General features: G+C 60.0%; 1 protein-coding gene across 4 annotated transcripts in view; it reads right to left on the bottom strand.

Annotated features, from left to right (window-relative positions):
* The window catches only part of EPN2 (epsin 2), a 56,995-nt gene that overhangs the window by 18,448 nt on the left and 15,105 nt on the right, over positions 1 to 23,442 (bottom strand). The window contains exons 1-3 of one of the 4 annotated variants that reach the window (XM_074342026.1): positions 18,182 to 18,319; positions 11,054 to 11,817; positions 9,365 to 9,535 (exon numbers count right to left, since the gene is read on the bottom strand). In XM_074342026.1, coding sequence (XP_074198127.1) covers positions 9,365 to 9,535; positions 11,054 to 11,648 — 766 coding nt within the window. In that variant the 5' untranslated portion in view covers positions 11,649 to 11,817; positions 18,182 to 18,319. The other 3 variants (XM_074342025.1, XM_074342027.1, XM_074342028.1) reach the window with 3 other exon arrangements.

Here is a 23,442-nt window from a genome sequence, read left to right as displayed (position 1 = left end):
CAGGCTCAGACGTGAAGCTCTGGCAGCCGGAGCCAAAGGGTGCGCCCACCTCGCCCCCACCCAGGAGGGGGCCTGCAGCTCCTCTGAAATTCCCAAAGCAAGCTCTGCTGTCTGAAGAGGTTGTCAGGCCACATCTCAGCGCCCCGGCTTTCCTTCTGGGCCTCTGCGCTGCTCTCTCAGGCCCAGCTCAGCCTGCCCACCCCCTCTGCTGGGGCTGGCTCGGTACCCCCAGCACCCCCTCAATCTGCAGCTTAGTAGGTCACATCCAAAGGTGCTCTCAAGGGAGGGCCTAGGCCTGTCCTCCCACCATTACATCCATCCCCAAAGTCTGGCAGAACAACTGACAAATGCCCACGGACGGCCGGATGCCTGCATGCACGGTCGCGTGGAGATAGACAGACGCGGATGGCCAGGTGCCTGCGTGCACGGTCGCGTGGAGACAGACGGACGGAGGACCCCACTTTCTGGGTAGCTGTTGCGGACGCGCTGACTGCATCGTCCTTTAGCCCCAGCTTCCGTGCCATCGGTTCCAGCAAACCCAGCCCCCAGGGCTCAGCCAGATGCTGCTTCTCCCTGAACCTCCAACTAAACGTGCTTCTTAGGGTCTGCTCCTTTGGGAGGAAGTAAAAGCTGGGAAGTGATTCCTGTCATGGAGGCGTCTAGATGACTGGGCCCTGCATGCAGTGAGTGAAACAGGAGAAGAATCGAGATAGAGTCGAGGAGGGACCCACAGAAGAACCGGGGTGGCAGCAGGGGCAGTGCACAGTGGGGGCTGTAACTGGCATCACTTCATCCCATGATTCAGAAAAATCACACAAAACACACAGCAGTGAGATTTCATTTGGAACAATTATGTGGCCTGAAGCGCAGTGAGTTCGCTACGATTTATTGTCAACCAAAAGAACTATTGAAAAAAAAGCCAGCAACCTCACATCTACACTAATGAACAGGTCAAACAAGAAAAAAATGCAACAGTAATTAAAAAAAACAAACCACAAACATATCTTTCTAAATAAATCAAGTCAAACCCCAGTCTACTGCATCACCCCAATTAGATTTTCCAAAGCATTTCTTTAGAAATGAAGCTAGATGGCAATGAAACACCCTCAAATCTATTTTAATAATTTGATTTCTTAATAATATATCAAAACAAAAGCACATGTTCTGTCGGTTCTATTCCCAGCCTTTACCTCTGCCCATCGCAGCTGGCAGTCTCCTCCTGCTCTGGGGGCAACCACCACCCTGGCTGGTGGGAACAAAGGAAGCTGAAGGGCTGAGAGGGCTGAGAGGGCAGGTCGGGGGCAGGTTGGGGGATGGGTAGGGGGGTGGAGGGGAGGCCGAGGGGGGTGGGTGGGGGGAGGCCGAGGGGGGTGGTGGGGGAGGTTGAGGGGGGTGGTTGGGGGGAGGTTGAGGGGGGTGGTTGGGGAGGTTGGGGGGGGTGGGAGGAGGTTGAGGGGGTGGTTGGGGGAGGTTGAGGGGGTGGTTGGGGGAGGTTGAGGGGGTGGTGGGAGGAGGTTGAGGGGGTGGTGGGAGGAGGTTGAGGGGGTGGTTGGGGGAGGTTGAGGGGGTGGTTGGGGGAGGTTGAGGGGGGTGGTTGGGGGAGGTTGAGGGGGTGGTGGGAGGAGGTTGAGGGGGTGGTTGGGGGAGGTTGAGGGGGTGGTTGGGGGAGGTTGAGGGAGGTGGTGGGGGGGAGGTTGAGGGGGATGGTGGGGGGAGGTTGAGGGAGGTGGTTGGGGGAGGTTGAGGGGGTGGTTGGGGGAGGTTGAGGGGGTGGTTGGGGGAGGTTGAGGGGGTGGTGGGGGGAGGTTGAGGGGGTGGTGGGGGGAGGTTGAGGGGGTGGTTGGGGGAGGTTGAGGGGGTGGTTGGGGGAGGTTGAGGGGGTGGTTGGGGGAGGTTGAGGGGGTGGTTGGGGGAGGTTGAGGGGGGTGGTTGGGGGAGGTTGAGGGGGTGGTGGGGGAGGTTGAGGGGGTGGTGGGGGAGGTTGAGGGAGGTGGTTGGGGGGAGGTTGAGGGGGGTGGTGGGCGGAGGTTGAGGGGGGTGGTGGGCGGAGGTTGAGGGAGGTGGTTGGGGGGAGGTTGAGACGGGTGGGTGGACAGGGTAGTGTTGGGAGAGACTCCCCTGCCAAATGTGGCTCCTTCATCTAGATCACAGCCACGCAGGCTGCCCGTTCCCAGCCTTCTTCCTGACAAAGAATCTCAGGCTGCTTCACAAAACCCTGTCTGTAACAACACGGCACATCCAACAGCCTTCATTTACTCTCAAAAAGAAACCAGGAGTGAATAAAGAAGAAAACCTCAAACCCCACTCCACACCCCAAAAAGTGCTCTGAAAAGAAAGCCCGATCTTGGCGGGCAGCTGCTACCTGGCCGTGCTGCCACGGGGCCTGATTCGGCCAGGAGCTGGCGGTGAGTGGGCCAGGGCACGGAACAGGGACCTGCTGGAGAAGTGAGGCCTCCCTTGTCCCCTGCACCCTCAGCACACCTGCAGGGCCAGCCTGGCTTCAAAGGCAAAGGCTCACGTTTGCATCCACCAGAGCTGATGCTGCTAGAGTGACACGTGGCCAGCGCCTACGGAAATAGCTTACCACATCAATGTGGAAATGAAGACAAAGGGTATTCCCCCAAATGCTGTGGTTTTTATAAACGGATGTACAGCTCTCAGTTCCGCAGATGGCGGAATTCACAACCACCAGCCCCGAATGTCAGCTGAGCTACACAGAGGTGTCAGCTGCGCGCGCAGCGTCCAGGGGGATGCTCCCGCCTTAGCGACAGCATCTCGGCCACAAAGAGCCTCTTGTGCCTGTGCACATGACAGGGAACACAGAAGGGCTGTGAGACGGGCCTGAATGGACCCTTCCCACCACCTGAGCCTGGCCCCGGCCCTGCTCTGGGGATCTGAGGGTCCAGCACTCCCAGGGACCGGGGCACGTGTCTGCAGGACGCCGGCTCTCGGGTCGCAGACCCAGCCACCCTCTGGAGGGAAGACAGGCCTGTGAGCATCAGCTAATCACTCAAGGAGCTAGTGTGGCACTACCCTTCTCCTGAGGCTGAGACGGATCCCACGGGGAGGAGGGCCATCTTCACGTGCCGCGGTTGAGAACTCTGTACATGGTGGGCTCTCGTGCATCCTCTCCTGTCCGCTGCCCTGGCTGAGAAGGCTCACAGGAGAGGGTGAACAAGGAGCCTACAAAAGCCCAATGTTTCCCTCAAAATACCGGCTAAGAGGAGGCTCAGAGGCGCCTCCCAGCACCCCTGGCAGGGCTCCCTACCTTTACCAGGCTGGGCTGCTACCGGGACCGCCCCACCAGGCCACATGCCTGCACCCTCTACTGCGGGGAGTACGTGGGTCCCCAGATGTGCTCCTGAAACAAAGATGCTTCAGCAGGCCAACGTCGAGGGATTTTGAAAGAAGAAAGCAAAGCAATCAAGGTAACAGAAAAACAGGACGCTGCCGCTTCTCACTGGCCGTGGCTCACCACTTTGTCGGAAAGGACGTAAGCAGCGCCTGCAGTCACACAGGCTGACTAAAGGGAGCAAACTCTGCGAGCTCAGCTTTTCGGCACAGCGACCGGGGTGACTCCTGGCAAAGCCCTGCAGGGCCCCAGCACTGCTGCCACCACTAACGACCCCGTGCCCGCTGGCTAACAGGGATGCCAGAGTTCAAATCCCGTCCCCAGCACGCGCCAGCAGTGAGGCCACGCACAAACGGCGGATCTCCTCGGGCGTCTGCTTCTATGAAACTGGGTGGTGGGGGACCCCTGGGTCTGTGCCTTGCCCCGGGTCACTGCTCTCCACTCCCCCCATGATCCCAGGCCCCCGAGGGCGCCCCGTGGCTGTGAATGACCCTTACGATGCTGTTCTCTGTTCTATTCTCAGGGACACCTGCCAGACCTGTGACCCAGACCTGCCAGCACAGCTACCTTCAGGGATCTGGTCTCGATCTGGCCTTTGATTCCTCTCCAGACTAAGCTGCTGCTTGCTTGCCCACATTCAGATGACACCACAAAACCACACACCAGGGCTCCAGACCACCTGTGGGCACAGTCCAGGCAGCCGGGATGTCACAACGTCATGATACAAACAGCAGGGCAGCAGGGCTGCAACCTGGCGGAGACAGTGCTTAGAGCAAAGTCCAGAAGGAAACAGACACGTGAGTCAGCTGCCTGGGTACCACGGTTACGGGCACGTCTGTCTACTTTCTGGGTTTTCTGCACCATCAGGAATGAACATGTGTTACTTCTACAAGGAAAAAACTAGCAGAGCTCCCTATTTCAGGCCCACACCGCACTTACCAGTTAGAACTGGAGAAGTGGGCCACCGAGAGCACTCGCTGAAGGGTGCTGGTCATCCCGCCGACAGCCGGCCTCCGCTGTCCGCCGGCAGGCAGCAGGAGGAGACGGATTCCGCTGCAACATCAATTTCTAGCTGCTGACAGTCGGCCCCTCGCCCGCTGACTCCAACTTTTTGAAAGGGCAAGGCCACTGGTCATCAGCTGGACGGAGAGGGGAGCCCGGAGAGGTAGCCCACCCGGAGCAGGGGGCCAGCCGGCCGCACACCACGCCCCTGGAAGCTTCAGCCCACCCCAGAGGCTCCGAACTGACTGCTCAGACCTGTGCCCAGGCTTTGGCACACCTGGGGACATTTAAAAACTCCCAGGCAGCGAGCTTGAGCCAGCAGCTTAGGGAACAGGGAACAGAGAAAGGGCAGCTAGCAAAATCGGGAACCGTATTTATTTGATTACTAAACAAAAACGAGCAACCATGAATCATACTATTGCTAAACTCAAAGCATCAAGAAACTACACAGGTACGAACACTTCCACACTTCCGGAAAAGCCCACAAAATGTATTTTCAAAAGACTAACGTGCATGCCTGAGGCAGACACCAGTGGAGATGAGCACACCACATAAAACAGCATCAAAAACGAGAGCTATGGTTTATTTAGCACTCGCCCGCTCCGAAAGTGCTCACTGAACACCTGTCCCACTGAGCACAAGCCCCTACTGCTGGCGCAGGGACAGAAGGCAGACGGTCCTCTCAGGCAAGGCGCTCTGGAGACGGCAGAACAGACTACCGTGAGATGCGGAGATGACACAAAAACTACACAGCCTGCTTTCCCACACGAAGAGAAGTTATCTTTAGACCCTCCCTCTTATTTGCATTTATACTATAATTTTAAATGTCCCCTTCCTTCAAGTTGACCGCTGGAAACCAGTCACCGAGAGCTATGGATTGGACACCAGCTACCCTGACTTAACCACCTTTGCTTTTCTCATAACCACTGTTGACAGTCTATAAACGACAGTTTGTGGACCTATAACTTTTACAAAGGGCGCTTTAAAGACAAAGGGATAGATGTAAGTATCGCACTCACACCAAGTTTCGGCGGCACAAGTCAACATCAGTCATTTAATTAACAACCCCAATCAGCAACCGTACCCTGAGATCAGAGGAGGGCCCGTAGACCCAGGCCCCCGCTGAGTGACACTGTAAGCAGGTGCGCCTCCTCGTAGAAATCGTGAAAGTGAGGCACCAGCGGTACACAAGATGGACCCTGCAACAGGTGCGCACTGTACAGCCATCTACCTTGTACAACAATTTAAAAATTGCTTTTTTATGGAAAAGTAGGAGAAAGAGATCCAGAGTTCTGGAAAACCTGCATTGAAATTCTGGCTTCATGTTTCTTCCAAGGGGGTCTGAGTGCGTGAGTCCATCTCAGCATCCCCACTGGCACCAGTCCTGCCTCCTCCCAGGCAAGGGTGAGCCGCAGACGGGCTCCTCCTACAGGGAAGGGGGCGGGGGCCAGCAGCTCTCAGGCTGCCCTGTCTCAGGTGCTGGCCAGCTTCGCCACGCAGCACCCTCGCCGCAGCACATTCAGACCCCTGGAGGCCTGAGCCCATCCGGCAGGAATGCGCCCCTTTGATGTCTGACCCCTGGACAGATGCGTCACCTCTGAGGATCTGCTGGCATCACTGCCCAGCCTCCTCCTGACCCTTTCCCACGTGCAGAGATGAGCTCTCTCCAGAGTAAGCTCATGCTGACAGCCAGCGCCGGCCTCTGCGGGGACTCACTACTGCTGTAGAGGAAGGGGTCCCACAACATGCAGAACACTCAGGCTCGAGCAAAAGGAAGTGCCAAATGAACCCCGTCTCCCGCCAAATTCCTGGTCCACCCCCCTCGGAAAGCAATCTGCCAAGACGGAGCCCACAGCCAGTGGAAGGCCAGGGGCTCTGGGCACACTCCCCACTAGCTGGCTGTCCTGCCCTTCCTGACACCGGGAACCACCTGGCTGCAGCCCCCGCCCCGCCCCCCAGCGCTAGTGTCACCCCGCCTACACCGTGGAGCTCCGCCCCACAGGCTCCCTGCTGGCCTCCGCTGACTCAGCGTCCTCCACACTCGCGTCCCAGGAGGGTTTCTGAGGGACACACGGGCTGGGTTTGATTTTTCTTTTTTTAAATGATGAATGTATCTTCCACATTCTCCGGTTTTCAAACACAAACCTATGGAGGACTCCCACCTCAGGTGTACAATCCTACTGACATGTTCTCCTGTGTGTAGACACGTGTGCATACTCAGCTCCGCTCCCACGGGCTGGCCGGCAAGGCCGGGGCCACAGAGAGTCTGACTCAGGCCTGAGGTGCCTCTGCTGTAGGGAACCGGCCTCCCCGGGGCCCCAGGAGAGTCTGCTGCCCGCGGGCCCTTCCCAAACACACGTGTAAAACTGCACGGAAGCTTTCAGGTTCCCCGCAACAGGCTTAGGTGTGGCCGACCACGGCGGGGGCGTGGGAGACCCAGGGTCCCCTGGACTCCTGCCAGGCCGTCACACGGCAGTCCAAGCACCGACTGACTGTGCCAGGCTGTGCAAGGCACGGCACAGGCAGCCACGGCAGCAGCTCTGGTGGGGAGGGCGGCCGCAAGCGCCAGGTGAGGCCAGAGAGCTGAAGGCACCCCGGGCAGAGCTCCCTCCCAGGCCCTAGGCTCCTCAGAGCCCCACCTCCACGGCCAGGTCCCACGAGGGGCGGCAGGTGCCCTGCGGCAGTGATCGGGGTGGCCCTCAGCCCCTCGCCGACCAGCCCTCCAGCCAGTCCTGCGGCCTCTCCTTAAGATCAGCCCAGCCACCTCTACCGCCCCAAGATCCAGGCACGTCATCTCCCCCAGGGGACAGGCAGGGGTCTCCCGAAAGGTCTCCCCGCGCTCGCCCGCCCCCCACAGCTGGAGGGTCCTCCTAAGCTTTCTCCTCCTTAAATCAGATCAAATCCCTCCTTGGATCCAAACCCTCCCCTGCCACCCAGTTCACTGAGTAAAAGCCAAAAGGCTCCTGAGGACCCAGAGGGCCCTGCACTGGCACAGCAGGAGGAGGTGTTCGGGGGTCTGCGCAGCAATCTGCCACTGCGACAACCACACACAGACGCCAAGTGTCAGGACAAAGACCCTCCCTGCCCTCCAGACACCCCCACAGCTCCTCCTACCTCCAGGCTTGTTCGGGGCACTCCTATTGCTCAGACCACCCCACCTCCACCCCACACACACCGGGTCTTTTCGGTTTTGGATATAGCACGCAGCGTGACCGTCTCTCTCCTGTGGGTGGGGCGGGGGCACACGTGGGGACTCAAACCCTTGCTGAGGGACAGGAGGACGCAGGTGCTGGGCAGACGGCAGCAGACTATGCCCACCAGCAGAGCACACTGAGGGGCCCCCACAGTGCCAGCCCGCCTCCCCGCCCCCGCCGTGGGTCTGCACCATGCCCAGCAGGCCTCCCCCATGGGTCTGGGGTGCCACATGCGCCCCTCACAAACATCTCCCCTGAATCGTAGCCCGTATTTCATGTCAGTCTGACTTCTCCGACCTGGATTCCAAGCCAGTTTGTTCAAAGCAGACCCCCACGTGCATAGATACAGCCCTCAGCTTACCCTCAATACTCGGGTAGGTGATCAAAAAGGAGTTCCCCCAGTGGCGGCCCCTGGCGGAGAGGGTGTGAGACTTGGGCACACACTCTGCACAGCGAGTGTGAAATGGGGCGTCAAGCTGCACTCGTCTGCCCCAAGTGCACCTGGGGCATGAGGAACTGTCAAAACCCAAACCAACTCATTTTTCCTTAATTTCTACCAGAGCTGAAGAAGAAGAGAACTCCTCACGGGCTTGTGGGCCGAGCAACTCGCCAGATGTTGTTGGGGGGCGGGCACGGAGGGGAGGGACTCACGTGGGCAATGGCACGGGGGCGGCACGGCCTGGGCATAATGTGCAGCAGCCCGGGAGAGCCAGCCTGCCCAGGAGTGGAGTGAACCCCAAGACGCCACACAGACCTCACCAGCTACTGAATGGGCAGGACCCGCCGGGAACGGCCCTGCAGATCTGCCGTTAGAGACGCGTGTAACCTGTGCCTCTGGGCGAGCCTTCCAAACACGCCTGCCCTGCGGTCCCTACAGCGCAAAGCTGGTCCCCATACAGAGTCCGCCACAAGCTGCGCGGGGAGGTCAGGATGTGAAGGAAATGTCCCAGAGCTAACCCCAGTGATCACACGAGCACCCAGCTCAGGCCGGCTGCGGTGTCGGGAGGCACGAGTGAGCGGCGACTGTCTCCAGGGCTGGTAACGGCCACCGCTTTGTCTGGAAGCCGCACAGAAGCTCTTCCCGGTGCCCCTCCCCGTAACAGCAGAAGAGAAGCGGCTCTCCCTCTTGCGGCGGGCCCCTGGGGACCGCAGGCCGGCTAGACTGAGAGCATTTTCTTGCAGACAACAGTGGCTTCTGTTTTCAGTTTGACCTGCAACACTTGGAGACTCTGCCTGGAATCCACTATTAATCAGTCAAAAGGGAAGCCTTACTTTCAGCTGCCGACTGAGCCAGGTGCCTTCAGCACCGCGCACTAACTGGCAGTGCAGCTAACCGCCACGGTCGTGGGCACGCGGCGGGACGGCAGAGAGTGAGGAGCAAGGCAATCCCACTCTGCCGTCGGCAAGGCACGGACCTGCCCCACCAAGGATGGCGCCCGGGACCACCCGAGGGGTGTGCCCGGCAAGGTGACATGTGAGCCACGCCCTCCTGGCTCAGCAGGCCAAGCTGTCTGGTCCTCTGCCACGCCCAGGTCTGGGGGACAGCGGAGCCCCTCCAGCATCTCAGGGCGTGGGGGTGTGGGCAGAGGCAGGCAGCCCCCGGCCTTCCCCGGAGAGCAGCGCCCCGTGAGCCTGCAGCTGACCCTCTGGCAGGGGCGTGCCAAGGCCCGAGGGAGCACGGCCAGGCCATGACTCCGGGGACAGAGGAAGGCAGGCCTGGGCGCTGGACCTGGGTCTTGGGGCCCAGGAGGCAGGGGGAGAGTTGGCTGTACTGGCAGTACGACACACCCCCAGCAAGCTGCCCAGCGTCTCCCACCTCGGGCTGCGCGGTCACAAGTGAGGCAGGGCTGGGACCCGTCGCCATTTGGGCGGGAGGCCGGCCCCGGGTGCAGCAGGAAGGGGTGGCACTGGCTCAGCGACTGCAGCTCCTCGCTCTGACCCAGCGGGGCCCCCGTGCGGTGCTGGGGACACAGCGAGGCCTCGGGCGCTGCAGGGCAGGGACACACACACACACAGAGAGAGACAGGCTGTTAGCAGGAGAGGGCGCGGCCGGGCCAGGCAAGTGAACAGCCAGGGACCCCGTTCTGACCCTCCACATGCAGCTCAAGCCCAAGGTCGGAGGGGACCACGCTGAGGGAGCTCAGAGAGGGGACCTCATGGTGGCAGAACCAGGACCGGGCCACCCAGATGCCCAGGCTCTGGCGGCCCTGCCCCGTCCCTGCAGCTGGAACACCCTCAGGCTGACAGAGGGGACATGGCTTCAGCTCCTCACTTCTGCCCTCTGGCCTGGGGGACCATGACTGCAAAAGGCTCGTGGGGAGGAGAGTAGCCCCCAAAGCCGGGGCCTTAGGCTCAGACGCAGCCACTTCCGAGGAAGGGCCTTCCTGGGGTGGAGGGGCTCCCTGAGGGAGACATGTGGCCTCACTTCCCCAGGGTGGTCTTCCTTCACTGGGGGGAGCCCCCGGAGCCCATTTCCTCCAAGGGGTTTCATGAAGGTCACAGCCTTTGCCTAAGCAGAGGAGCTCAAGCCAAGCGGGGAAACGGCAGTAACCACAAGAGGGACAGGAAACACCAACCTCTGTCACAGGAACTCAGGATCCCTAGAGGTAGGCAGTCTGAACCTACTACGCAATCTCCTGCTCGACCGGGTTCTCAAAATGCGGCAGGTGGCGGGACATCACCAAGCCAAGACCTGCCGGAGCGGGAACCAGCGGCACGTGGTTTGGCAACTAAGCCGGGTTGACAAGGGTTTGTCAAACCGCTAGCAAGTCCCTTTATAACAAGTTCACCCTTGTGCTGAGTTACTGATTCCAAAAACAAAGGGTATGGGGACCTGCACTTTTGTCCTTACAGTAAAAAGATTAAATTTCTGCATCCCCACTCCAGGCCACAGGGCCACCTGTCTCACCTCTGCACTGCGAAGGCAGAGGGGCACCCTTCCAGGGACGGTACCACTCGACCACCAGGATGCCAGCATGGCTCAGGCCCTGAGCCCCACTTCTGACCCCTGAAGTCTCCTGATTGCCAGACAAAGACCCAGAGTAACTGACGTGCAAAATAAGACAACAGAGCAGCACCCACACACACACCAGCACAGACCCAGCTGGGCAACTGAGCGGCCCACAGGAATGCCCTCCCACCTGAGGCAGCAGAGATGCTGAGCAGGTCAGGAGACCCACAGCACAGTCACTAGAAAGACACTGAATTTGACACTAAAGGAACCAGGTCACCCAGAACAGCCAGGACCCCTGCTGTGCAGTGGGCCAGCCCCTCACTGCAGGAGGCAGCAGGAGGCCTGCTTCGAGGGCCACATGTACAGAGGCAAACCCCAGTGTAGTGGAGGGGCTCCAGACCCCCGAGCCAGAGCAGCCCAGGGGCCAAAAGCCCCTCGGTAACCATAACTCCAGGCAGGCCAAGGGCACTGCCGCCTGGGCTGCCAGAGGCTGGTGCGGAGGAGGCCAGGCCACGAGCCCTGGGCCCCCGCGGCACTCGGGCCACTACTCACAGCCGTGGTAGGAGGCAGGCGACCCCCCAGCCTTGCCGTACTCCTGCTCTGAGTAGCTGGTGGAGAGGTTGGGCTGGCTGGAGCCTCGGCCGAAGGAGATCTGGTTGCTGCCCATGCTGGTGGCCACCTGGGCCATGCGTTCCTTGGTCTTGAGGGCCTGGGCCCGCTCAGCCTTCAGCCGCTCCTCGTCCTTGAGCAGTGCCACCAGCTGCTTGGACTTCTCACGCACGTTGATGCCCTGGTCCTTGCCGTCGCGGTCGACATACTGGAAGTCCTTCAGGGTCTGGATGGCGAAGATGTTCTCACGGCACTGCTGGGCCACGCGCTCAGAGCCAGTCTTGACGAGGTAGTCGAGCAGCGTCAGCGCCTTGTACACGTGCCGCCAGTTCCGGCCGTGGTCGTTGAGCCGCCGCCACACCATGCTCATGATCTCCGAGAAGGCCACCACGTTGTAGGTCAGGTCCGCAATCTCAGTCATCAGCGAGCTGGACGGGCCCCACGGGTCATTGGAGGTGGCTTCCCGGACTTTTACCTCGGCTTCCGAGTAATTGTTCACAATGTTTTTCATCTGCCGCCTGATGGATGAAGTCGTCATCTTGACTTCCTTTGTTACAAACGCAAAGCTCTTCAAAGAGAGAAGCTTCCCTGTCCCGGGCAGGCTCGTGTCCCAAGAAGGTCTGGGCTCTGTAACAGGTCTGGGGCAGGGTCCCTGGTGGTCATTGCCTCTGCTGGAGCCTCAGGTCCCAGAAGCTGGACGCCATGACCTGGCGAAAGAAAGAAAGACAAGCGTTCACTTGCAGGCGCCCCTCGAGGCGGCAGGCGTGTTATGAACAGCAGCGCTGGTCTGCCAGGGCGGTGAGAGGACGTCTGGCCTGACAGGGACCCGCGCACCTGACACAGTGAGGATGTTCACCCACAGCCACTCTCACGCCTCAAAAGGGACAAGAGCGCAGCTCCTCCCAACAGCGTCTCCAGCTCCAAGAGCAAACACTTGTCCACGTCGCTGGTGGCGCTCAGATGCCCCTAAGGCCCAGGGGGCCTCCCAGCACTTCATCTGTCACCCCACCGTGCGCCAGCAGGAACGCCTGCCCCGCTTCCCAGGGGCACAGCAGGCGGAGCTGGGGCCCAGCACCGAGGACGTCCGGCCACCTTCCCCCGGGTCAGGAGGCAGCTCCCACTAAACAGTCAGAACAAACGGTCCTGGTAAAAAGGACATGAATGATCACAACTATAGTGAAAAGAATCAACTTCCTTAGGAAGAAAGGATGCGCGGGGCTCTGCTGACTGGCCTCCCGGCCTCTTGTCCGGCTGCTTGGGGGGTGCCCAGGACAGCTGGAGCCCGTGCCCTCCCAGCGAGAGGCCATGAGGCCTGGCCAGGGCACCCCCGAGCCTCCAAGGCCCCTGGTGGTAAAGAAAAGGCAGCAATTCATGTGCGTGAGGGCTGGGGCTCTGCCCTCCCGGACACCTCAGAGAGGGCTGCGGCCCCCGCAGAGACACCTGCTGCCAGTCTGTCTGAAATATCTAGGCTTTGAAGCTAAGAAAATTTGTCACGGTCAGAAAAAATACACCAAGGGCATAAACCACCTGCTATTCTCCCAAAGCCACAGAGGACCCAGGCCCAGAAGCGGCGAGAAGGGTGGACAGGGTGCACGGCTCCTGACGGGACAGGGGCCCCGAAGGCACCTCCGAGGAGCCATCTTCAGGGCCAGCGGGCCAGGTGCCCCGCCCGAGTCCGCCAGAGCCCACTTTAAACCTCCCCTCCCACCTCAGGACTGGGCCGCAAACGCGCTGCACCCCTGCGGGGCGCCCCTCAAGTGCAGGCTGGGGACCTGAGCTCTGTTCTGTTCTCACTCTTTTTCGCACAGTTTGCCTGCTCGCCGCCCACACTGCCCTCCTCAGGCTGCCAGCACCCCTGCCTGCTCACGGCGCCTGCACCCGGGACTGCGGAAACAACAGGAGCCCCATCGCCTCTGGGCCTGACGACGATGATGTCGGCTGGCCTGCGATGCTCACCACTGCCAGGCCCCGCAAAGGCCCTCGGCAGCTCTGGAGACGCCACACCAAGGGCCAGGCTATTCGATGTGGAAGGGACACTCCCTTTACTACAGTCAGTCCCCAGCAACAGGGATGGTTCCTGAAGCCAAAGGCCCCTTCAGCTCCATGCCAGAGATGGGACCTGTTGTTTCTGCCTGTGCTGTTCCCACACCCCTTGTCGTGGAAGGAGCCTTGGCCGCTGGCAGGGAGTGGTTCCAGCAGGGAGTGGCCCAGCCCATCAGAGCACTGCTGGAAGCCCCCACGGAGCCGGGGTTCACCTAAGGTGAAGCCGACGCAGAAGCCAGCAGGGAGCCCAGGGACAGAGCCGGAGCAGGACAGGACACCACTTGAGCCCGAAGGCCCACCTGCACCTGAAGCCACTCGCCCCGCACTCGGCTGCGGGAGCCAGCGCAGTCTTGTGCCACCTGCGGCCGCCTGCTCTCCTGTCTCAGGCAACAGCGAATGGCACATGTGCAGCATGGGCCCCCCCAGACCTCAAGCAGGGGCTCCAACCAGGCCCCTCAGCCACAGCTGACTGGCGCCCAGGCCACCCGAGCAGCTGCGTCCTCGCCCCTCAAAACACAGGTGCCCCGCCAAAGTCCGGGTCGTCACTCTTTAGCTGGTAATGGTGACCGTAAAGTAACAGCTGAATCACTGCATTTGCCGAGGACAGGCTGGGGCAGAAAAATTCTGGCATATTTGAAAACACAACTAGAATTCAACAGTGGGGACTAGACAGAGACTGAATAAAACAGCAACTAGAACAAAACTGAAAACACAAACAAAAAATTCCAAGGCCAGAGTGACGCCCCTGGAGGCAAGAAGAATTCCATAAACAGGGCCTGTAGAGCTGGGTGGGGAAATTCCTTCCGAGTCTAGAGTCGTCAGCACAGAGGAAGAGGCTCTCCAAGGCTGGAGCAGCCAGGTGGGTCCCTGGCCAAGGCCCCCATGTGTCTGTGCAGTCATGCTGTGCGACACGGCACGTGGCCGGCTAAGTGTGGAGAGGATGCGCCCTGTCAGTCAGGGTCTCCAACAAACCCCCCCCCAGAGATTCTGGTGGCTTTTCAGGGATCAGGGACCATCCTCAGGGACCAGGGCTAGCTTCAGTGGAACAGCACCCTCCCCCAACCCCAAAACCCGAAGTCACAGGTCAGTCAGCACTGACGGTGATCATCTTGTCACTATCAACAGATGTCGCTGCACAACTCGATCTGGAAATCCTCCCCGCAGGTGGTAGCTCCCACCTCCTGCGTCTGGCAGCCTCCTGTGACTTTCTCAAGGCAGGTGACAGGGAGCACAAGGGCTGGGCTGCAGCCACCTCCCCTGCAGCAGTACACAGAGCTGTGAACACAGAATCGCGCTGAAGAGATGCGACAGCCTTTCCAAGCTCTGTGGTGACGTCCGGGCATGCTGAAATGAGGGCCACAGGTCACTGAGTGACAGTCACAAATGCTAATCTGTGAACCACTGGGTCTCACTTGTCTGTGCGAGGGGCAAGAGCGAGGACACAGCCCCTCCCCGCCACGGACAAGGTGCTGTGGCCCCCCTCAGAGGCTCTGCCTGGGCGGCCCAGACCATGGCCCGCGTGGCCACCGCAGCGGTAGCACTGGGACAGCTGGGACAGTGCGGCTCTCCTCTCCAGTGACCGTTCGCCTAGAGAGAAAGCGTGGCTGAGAGCAATAACCTAGTACCCGACGCCGCGCTGCCGCCGGTGCGGGGAGATAGCCTGAACACCTGCCGGGGACGTGAGGCTCGGCCAGAGAGGGAAGCGCCTGCCTCACTGACAACGCGGCGTCCGCATCCCGATGACTCCTCGGGGGAGAAACCAGATTTCCTCTCTCCCAAAAGTGACTTCAAAACCTTTACACTCATATACTTAAAGAAATTCAAAACCAAACATTCGAGGCTTAGCTTCCAGATGATAAGGCAGGTACCATGAAACTGCTCGTGAAACCCTCTCCGGCCACAGCGGGGACTGAAGGCCCCGCCCCTGTGTTGGACCACCCGTTCCCCCCCCACCACCAAAGGGCCACTGGAGCCTCTCCCCAGACACAGCAGTCTCGGAGAGTTCAAATCCCACATCAGCCTCCTATGACTGCGTGTCCGTGATTCTTCTAAAAGCAGAAAGGAAGCACTGAGCACACACATGCAGAACCTCGTTTTTCTTCACCAGTGTGGCCCGCCATTTGGTCTCCGGGAATGCAGGTTACACAGGTACTGAAATGTGGTCATCTTAAAGATGGTGTGAAGCAAGGACGGGGTCAGGAGGCACGTTCTGGCCAACCCCCAGTCACTCAGAAGTGGGGGTGGGACAAGCTGTGCCTCCCTAGGGGTCAAACTCCTGCATAAAGAACAAAGAACCCCAAATGCTCCCCACCTCCCCCACTCCTCAAAGTAGTTTTGCAAATGCCTGATCACGGGCAGCACTCTTCAAAAATCACGCCAAAGAGCAAACAGCACGGAGACCAGAGCACACAGACCCGGGAGCACACACACCCAGAGCACACAGACCCGGGAGCTGGGAAAGCAGGGCTCCAGGCCAGGCTGGGACCAGCCTCGTACTCCTGAAGGGACAGGGAGGGCCAGATGCTCTGCCAAACCCTTCGGTCCCCAGGCCCTTTGTGACAACTGGCTCACGCCCAGCGATACCAGCTCCAGCCACAGGTCTGCCACGCGGAGGCTGGGATTCTGGGAACAAGCTTAGTGGTGGGTGTCCCTCTCAGCCGGCCAGTGGGGCTCCAGCTGGGCAGGAGGACAGGGCCCCCCACGGCCCTTGGGATGCACAAGAACTCGTCCCTCCTCCGAGGAAGGCAGCGTGCACGTGTGTCCCTGGGTCAGTGTGCAGTCTACACGTCGTGACTCTGCTGCCAGAAAAGCCCGGTCACGGCAGACGGCTATGCCACCCAGAGGCTGGGGGTCACAGAAGGGGCATCTGATGGCTTCACACCCACCCCACCCCACAGGGCAGGCCCGGTGATGGATGACAATTTGATCAGTACAGTTTCCCAGCTTGACATCTTCGGGGGAAAAAAAGCAGAGCTACATGGGAAAATTCAGAATTCCCATGATTTCATGCTTAATTTAGAGCTGGCTGGTCACCGTGGTGGCGCCCGGTGCTGGCTCTCGCCATGTCCCAAGGAGCCAGCGGGAGAGCGGAAGCCAAGCGGGGGCTGTGGGCCCCGTGGCCAGAGCCCCACAGGCCTGGTGTCAGGCACAGCAGTGACCGGACACTCTCCTCAAAAGGAGCTCAAGATGCTGCCCAGAGGAACTGCGGGCAGGAAGCAGGTGTCTCCACGCTGTGCAAGCACGAGACCACGAAAAGGAGTGGCGTGCTCACCTCTGCCCTTAACCCAGCAGACCTGGGAGGTCGCGCCTCTCCCCACGCGGCTGTGGAGGAAGGAGGCCCCCTCGGACTTCAGGCAGTGACGGCTGACATCCACTGAACTCCACAGGCGGGCCTTGTCCCCAGCCCGACCCCGCAGGCCCGGGGACGGAGCACTTCAGCAAAAGGTCAAAAGATAAGCCTCACCGTCCAGACTTCAGGAGATTAACTCTTCCTGTGCTGCCAGTGTGCTGCGCCCCTGTCCCAGTCACTTTCCTGCCGACTGGGACCACCTGGGCCCCCGTGCTGCTTTCTCTGCCCGCCAGCCTCCCACTCACCGGGACTGTCACCACAGTGTCTCTCTCCTGCCATTCTAGATCCCAACTAAAACACCGCCTCCTTGGAACCACCGCTCACTCTTAAGTCACCAGCTTTAATTTTTGGCAGAGCCCCTCTGTGTGGGACATTTTGTTGCCCACGCATCTGCTGGCTGGTTCACCTCCTAGGCCCCCAGGCCCCATGAGAGCCCGGCACCGTTCACGCTTGATTCGGGGTGAGCGCTGACCGGTGCTCAGTGGAGGAGCAGGGGGAAATGAGAGTAAAAGCTGCGTCCCCAGTCCCGTCTGCTCGCGACCCAGAGTTCACACCTTGGGACCAGGCTCCGCTGAGTTCCCCCCTGCGCCTTCACCGCTGGGGTCAGAACAGCTGCTCTGCTCTACGTTCTGCCTGGTGACACAGCACACAGGACAGGAGGGACACAACTGCGCCAAGTGAGTGCTTAGCACAGAGGAACCGCCAGGCCGGCCCAGGGGCAGCACGGCTGCCTGGGCTCCAGAGCAGCCATCCAAGGTGGCAAGCAGGGGCTCAGACGGGGTTCCCCACCCCCCGACCCCCGGATCTGTGCCCCGCCTCCCTGGCCGGGCACCCAGGGGCCAGGGGACAAGCTCCAGAGCCCCCACCTCAACACCTGCCTAATGGAGGTGCACACAGTTGCTGCCTGGCGCTGCCGGGAGGCCGGGCCTCGAGGGGCTGGTGCAGAGCGGCGTCCAGACACTGGCTTCCTCTGCCCGGCTGCGCCAGCATGTGTCCACAAGGATGTTTCTCAGCACTCCCTCAAGGACAACTCCAGGGCAGCATCCAAGGCAGGGCGCAAAGCCTACAGAGCACCAAGGGGCTCTGTGGAGAAGGTGCTGGGGGGAAGGCGCCTGCAGTTCGGTGGGGGTGTCACCCCCAAGCCTCTTTCCAACCACACATGACACAGTTACCAGCCCCACTCTTCTCCTGTGCGGCTGGCACTTCCGAGGAAGGTCTCGGGTGTGCTAACCCTTTGACGCCAGCAGTAATTGTAAGACGACAGGCTCAGCACAGTAACAGAACACAGGAGAGGCTCTCGAAACAAGCTAGGGAGCACTGAGCCCCGACCACACGCCAGGTGCGACTTCACGTGAGCTGCTCGCCGGAGCTGCAAGAATTCTCCAGGGTAATTACCCTCAGCACCTTCATTTCCCAGGGGAGGCAGCTGAGGCTCAGAGAGGTTAAGTAACGGGCCCAAGCTAGTGCCAGCAAGCGGCAGGACCAGGATCTGATCCCAGACCTCTGGCCTCTGCCCTAGCCTCTGATCTCTATTCTTACCCTGTTTGGTTTCAGACAAATCCAGTGCTCTGAGTCATGAGAAGAACGAATTTTTCCTCACTGAATCTGAAGGCCTAGAAGGGACCCCATCCTGCTGCTTAAGGGGCCAGAAGATGGCAGAGAAGCAACTGTCTTCCTACCTGTCCAGCTGGTCATGGGAGGGCCTGCCCAGCTCACCGAACCAAGCGGCAGGAGCAAAGATGCCGGAGCTGGACGGCGCCCAGGGGCCGCCCGCGAGCGGAGGCTGAGGCCCTGAAGGTGGAGCACTGCACCAGGGTCCAGCCCTGGCGGTCGCAGCTCCTTCCAGGCAGCCCGCAAAGGCAGAGTGCCTCCAGTGCTCTCCCAAGAAAGCGTCACTCTGGGAGCTGCGATGGCCCACAGACGGCTACTCGGTGACACCAGGCAGGGTGGGAGCCTGAAGAGTGAGGCCGCAACGATTTGAAAACCAGCTCTTCAGAACTCACACCCTTAAGGAGAACGTGTTTGGCTGCCACAGTGTCTTCTGTTAAATCAGTCACCTGGCTGGAACACCTGAGAGCTCCAATTACTCCTTTAGCACAGGTGGCGTCTGAGACACCCCCAGGAAAGACCGGGTCTCGGCGCTGAAAGGTAAACTTCCTTTTTTGGTTCAGAGTGAAAATGTGACTCCCCTCCGCCCTCCCCTGCTGGAGACATTCCCAGTGTTTTATTTACTCGGCAGCACTGACGGGACTCTTAAATACCAGAGCCGGCCTGGAAGGGGCGGGGCCCCCAGGTCTTCCCGCTGCGCCTCCGAGAGCCGCCGAGCCGAGCCGAGCCGAGCCGAGCTGGAGCTGCCGGCGCACAGGAGAGCCAGTGGAAGCCGGCCCCGCCCCGGCAGGCGGCTCCGGTTCTCAGCTCCTGAGTGCCCTGCTTTTTAAAAAAGAATAATCTGCCGCGCACGGTGGGAAACTTCCACAACTGGCTCTGGCCGTCGACACCACGTCGCTGAGGCCCGCGCGGGCGGCTGCGCGTCTGCTGCAGCTCAGCGTTTCCCCGCGGGGTCGCGCCTGCCTGGTTCACGCGTGACAGCGCACCCCTCACCGCCCCGCCGGCAGACAGCTGGACTCATTTCAAGCTCCTGCCACGGTGAAGAGTGCTGGTGTGCGCGTGTCTCCTGGGGCACGGTGCCTCGCTGTTCCAGACCGAGTCCCTCGGAGGGGAACTGCGTCCACGGGGCACGCACACGTCCACACGTCCCCAGCACGACATGGTAAAAGCAGCCTTGCTGTTGTTTTAGAACATCGTTTTGCCATCACGGTGCAGACAGTTGAACGGTTTAGTCGACACCAGATCTGACAGGCACTCTGCACACACCCGGCGTGTAAAGATCGACGCCCACAGGGAAGCACAGCACGTGGCTCCGGCCTGGACTGGAGACGGCCCACGCGCGGCAGCGGCCGCAGGCTGCACGCTCACGGGAGACCCTGCCGCCCGCGGGACGGCGTGTGGACAGGGAAGGGGCCCGGCCTCACGCCGCACTCGCACTCGGCTCACCCGCCTGCCAGACGCCGCTTCGTCCCCGCCCCATCGCAGCAGTAACGGCTACCACGGGGCACTCCCTGGGAGCCAGACGCCCTCTCAGGAACGCCGCACTGCTGTTTGCTCAGTGTTTTTCTTCAAATCAACTTCCTTTTAAACCCCAAGACTCGCCTTAGGTAGTAACACACATGAAGTCAGGTATCCCTGCTGAGGCGTTTTGGGGGGAGGGGGCCTTTCTATTTGTTTGCATTGAGATAAAATTCACCATTTAAAGTGTACAAGTCACACAATTCCGCATCCTCACGATGCGGGATAACCGTCACCGCCGTATGCATCTGCATCACCCAAAGCAGCCCTACCCGTCAGCAGCCACCGCCCGCCCCGCCTGCCGCCCGGCCCTGCCAACCACTCACCTCCCCTGTCTCTGGGTGCACCTACTCTGGACTTTCACGGAAACGAAATCTCATAGTGTGCGGCCGTCTGTGTCCGGCTCCTCTCACCCAGCATGTCTTAAGGTCCACTCACACCACACTCTCAGTACCTCACTCCTCCTGACGGCTGAGTAAATTCCCCACCATACGGACAGACCACATTTCATCCACCCCCACATCCGCTGGAGGACGTCTGGGCTGTTTCCATTTTTTGGCCGTCGTGCATAATGCTGCTATGAACTCTGTGTCGTTTTTGTGTGGACGTGTGTGCTGGCCTCTCCTGCGCAGACACCAACAAGGGGGGTTGCCAGGTCACACGGTAGCTCTCTGTCTAACTCTCGGAGGAAGTGCCAAAGTACCGTGGCATTTTTAAGATTAAAAAACTATTAAGATGAGTAACGTTCAACTGTTACCATTTAAAATTATTTTAAGAAACACTGCTGAAGTCAAAGCTACTGGAGTGGGTTTGTGTGTTTGCGGGCAGAGATGTGACACCATCAAGGTGGCACTTCTGAGCTCCTGACGTAGCCGAAGAGGGCGAGAGGGCTGTGGGGAGGACCGGGGAGGGCAGGAACCACCAGAAGCGCAGGCCCCAAGCAGGCGGGAATGGGCGGAAACAGAGGCACCTTTAGCAGGATGTCAGGGTGGGGAAAGTGTGCTGGTTTCAGAAGGAAAGACTCAGAACAAGCAGTTCTATCTCAGATGAATGCGGCTGGAGGCGCTGGCGGGACAGGCGGGTGAGTGCAGAGGCCAAGGGCAGCCGGTGCCGAGGGTTGGGGAGGGTGCAGGGGCTACTCGCTCCTCTGGAGGGACCCAGGAGGGCAGAGATGGGGATGTGAGTGGCCACCAGAGAAGTCCATGAAGGACCAGGAGGGGCACAGACACAGCAGGGCCATCGGGGCCGGAGGGAGAGTGGAGGGTTCAGGGCACGCAGAGGCCGAGGGGTGGCAAGAAGCAGGCCTCTGGTGCCAGGACGGTAGTGGGAGAGCCGTGCCATCTCCTGATTAGGCTGCCAAAGGCCGGACACCCTGACAGGGGTGGGGGAGGGGACTGCACACGGACCTCCTAGACCCGCTGCCTGGAGGCCCAGCTCTCTGTGCCACAAAACTGAACTCACTGCCCACCGCCCCTTCCCTCCGGGGAGCCTCTGCTGAGCACCCACCACCTGCTGCCCGGCTGCTGGAGCCAGAGGCCTGGGAGGCCGCCCGCTTCCGGCTCCCCACCCCTTCCTCCCACGACCTCTGGACCGCAGGCTCTGGGGACAGAGGCCCCGACTGTCTCCACACTGGAGCTGGCGTGGTGCCGGGCACACATCTGCCACCGGAAGGAATGCCTCCAGCCCCCACCTGCTCCCCCTCATCCCGGCTGCTCTCCGCACCCCCACCCAACCCCTAAATCCAGGACCCGCAAACGCGCTTACAGAATACGAAACATGGCCTCTGACAGCGCTCTAGTTTGAAAACAGCAACTTGGTCAAGCGGAAAGATGGCTGCCCTCCGGCCACTTTTCAGTCGCCCCACTGAATCTCGGCTTCCTCCTCTGGAAAACGGAAGCAGCAGCCCTCGAGGCCCCACAGATGGCGGAGTGAGACTGTCACTCCCACAGGGCTGCCTGCCGGCCCCTGGCCTCCCAGAGACCGCTCAGCAGGGGCAGCAACGTCCCACCCGGCGAGGGAGGCTCTGGGCTGGGCCGACTTCACACCGCGTTTAACGAGCAGACACAAACCACAGTTTGCAGTTTGCACACCATGTAATTTTTTTTAATTCTTAAAAGATTAGAGGTACGCTGCCAAATGTCAAAACACAAAAACCAAAAAGAAACTGAAGTTGTTATTTTCCTTTGGCTTTTATCTCCGTTAGCCAAATGCTTTTGTCCAAACTATGTTTATGTTGCCTTTGCCCTACTTTGTTTAGAAAAATAACAATAAAGGAGTGCGTTTTCAGCCCGGACGACTGTGCACATGCGATCTGCCCAGAAAACACCCTGCTTCAGAGGCAGAACTGATACTTGCCTCAGAAGAGTCACCGGCCACCAGCCTCCTCCTCCGGCCTCCCTGGGACAACCAGGTGGGAGAGGAGGCATCCTTTGCTCGGCGATACTCCACAGGGACGGCAGGACCAAGACCGGGGAGGCTGGGCCTGTCCACTCAGGGACCACAGGCTCGCTGCTGCCGGCCAACTCACCGAGGTGACAGCTGCTCTTTCCTGACTGTGTGCCGCATCTGCAAAGGAGGCACCTGACAGGTGAGGAGAGAGGGCGTGGGTCCCCTCAGGGAAGCCCAGCCCCGCCCCTCCTCTGCACGGACCTAATTAATGCTACTTCCACAGGCTGCCTCCTCCTCTGCAAGACCGTCACGTGCTTCCCAGCTGCTCCCTGGAAGACACCAGGGCTTCCCACCAGCCAGCTCTCAAGGTCAACCAGTTAGCTGCAGGTAATTTCCACCTGGAGCGACCCCTCCCACACAGAGTCCCTCTCCCGGGCAGCGTGAACGCCCACTTCTCTTGTCTGTAGCCATGAGTTCTACTCGCCGAGTATTTGCAGCTCACCTCCTTCCCGGCCTGCTGCAGCACTGCGCTCCCCCCAGCCCCGCAGAGTCAGTCCCCACACGGGCCACCACAGTGTGGTACAGGTGGTGCGCGTCACCGTCTGCCCAGCACTTTAGAAGCCGGTGTGCGATTCTCCGTGTTCCTTTCCCAACATGGTGGGGACGGTGGAGGCCTGTGTCTCTAACAAGAGAAAGGACACGGTGCCCAGGCACGGACGCACACCAGTGTCCACAGCAGCACTGCTCCTACAGCCAGAAAGTGAAAAGAGCTTGGCATCAACCAGTGAACGGGTACATAAAATAATACACTGGTGTATCCAAACAGCGAGATACTGCTCAGTCTTAAAAAGGAAGGAAGTACAGATACCTGCTCCAACACGATGAACTCTGAAAACACACAGAGAAGCCAGACACGAAGGGCCATGCACTATGCGACTCTGTTACAGGGCTCGTCCAGAACAGGCACGTCCACGCGACACAGAGCAGACTGACAGGCTGGGGCGGGGGGGGGGTGACCGCTCACTGGGCGCAGGCTTCTTTGGGGGTGAGGAATGCTGAGGGCTGCACAACCCTAAATAGACTGAAAGCTCCTGCACTGTGCATTTCAAACGAGTGACCTTAATTGCGTGGTACCTAAATCACACGTCAATAAAGCTGCAAATAACAATCAGAAAAAATGGTGCTCCATCAGTCTGTCCACAAATGCTGACAATGACCACACACACCGGACACACTGGACACGTGGCCTTCGCTGTGCCGGGCACTGAGACTTCAGGGGTGGGCTATTTCCACGGCATCAAGCAGCCCATCCCCAGCGGACTCAAACACACTCATTCTTGTGTGTTCACGCTGAAAACGTGTCTGTGGCCAATTAACTTAAAATCCTGCATGGAAGCCAAGGCTGTGGCTCTGCCCCAGTAGGACT

This window comes from Camelus bactrianus, chromosome 16, assembly GCF_048773025.1.
Source record: "Camelus bactrianus isolate YW-2024 breed Bactrian camel chromosome 16, ASM4877302v1, whole genome shotgun sequence".
Lineage (NCBI taxonomy): Eukaryota > Metazoa > Chordata > Mammalia > Artiodactyla > Camelidae > Camelus > Camelus bactrianus.
Note: the sequence above shows the minus strand (reverse complement) of the source record. Positions and strands in the feature narration are given on the sequence as shown.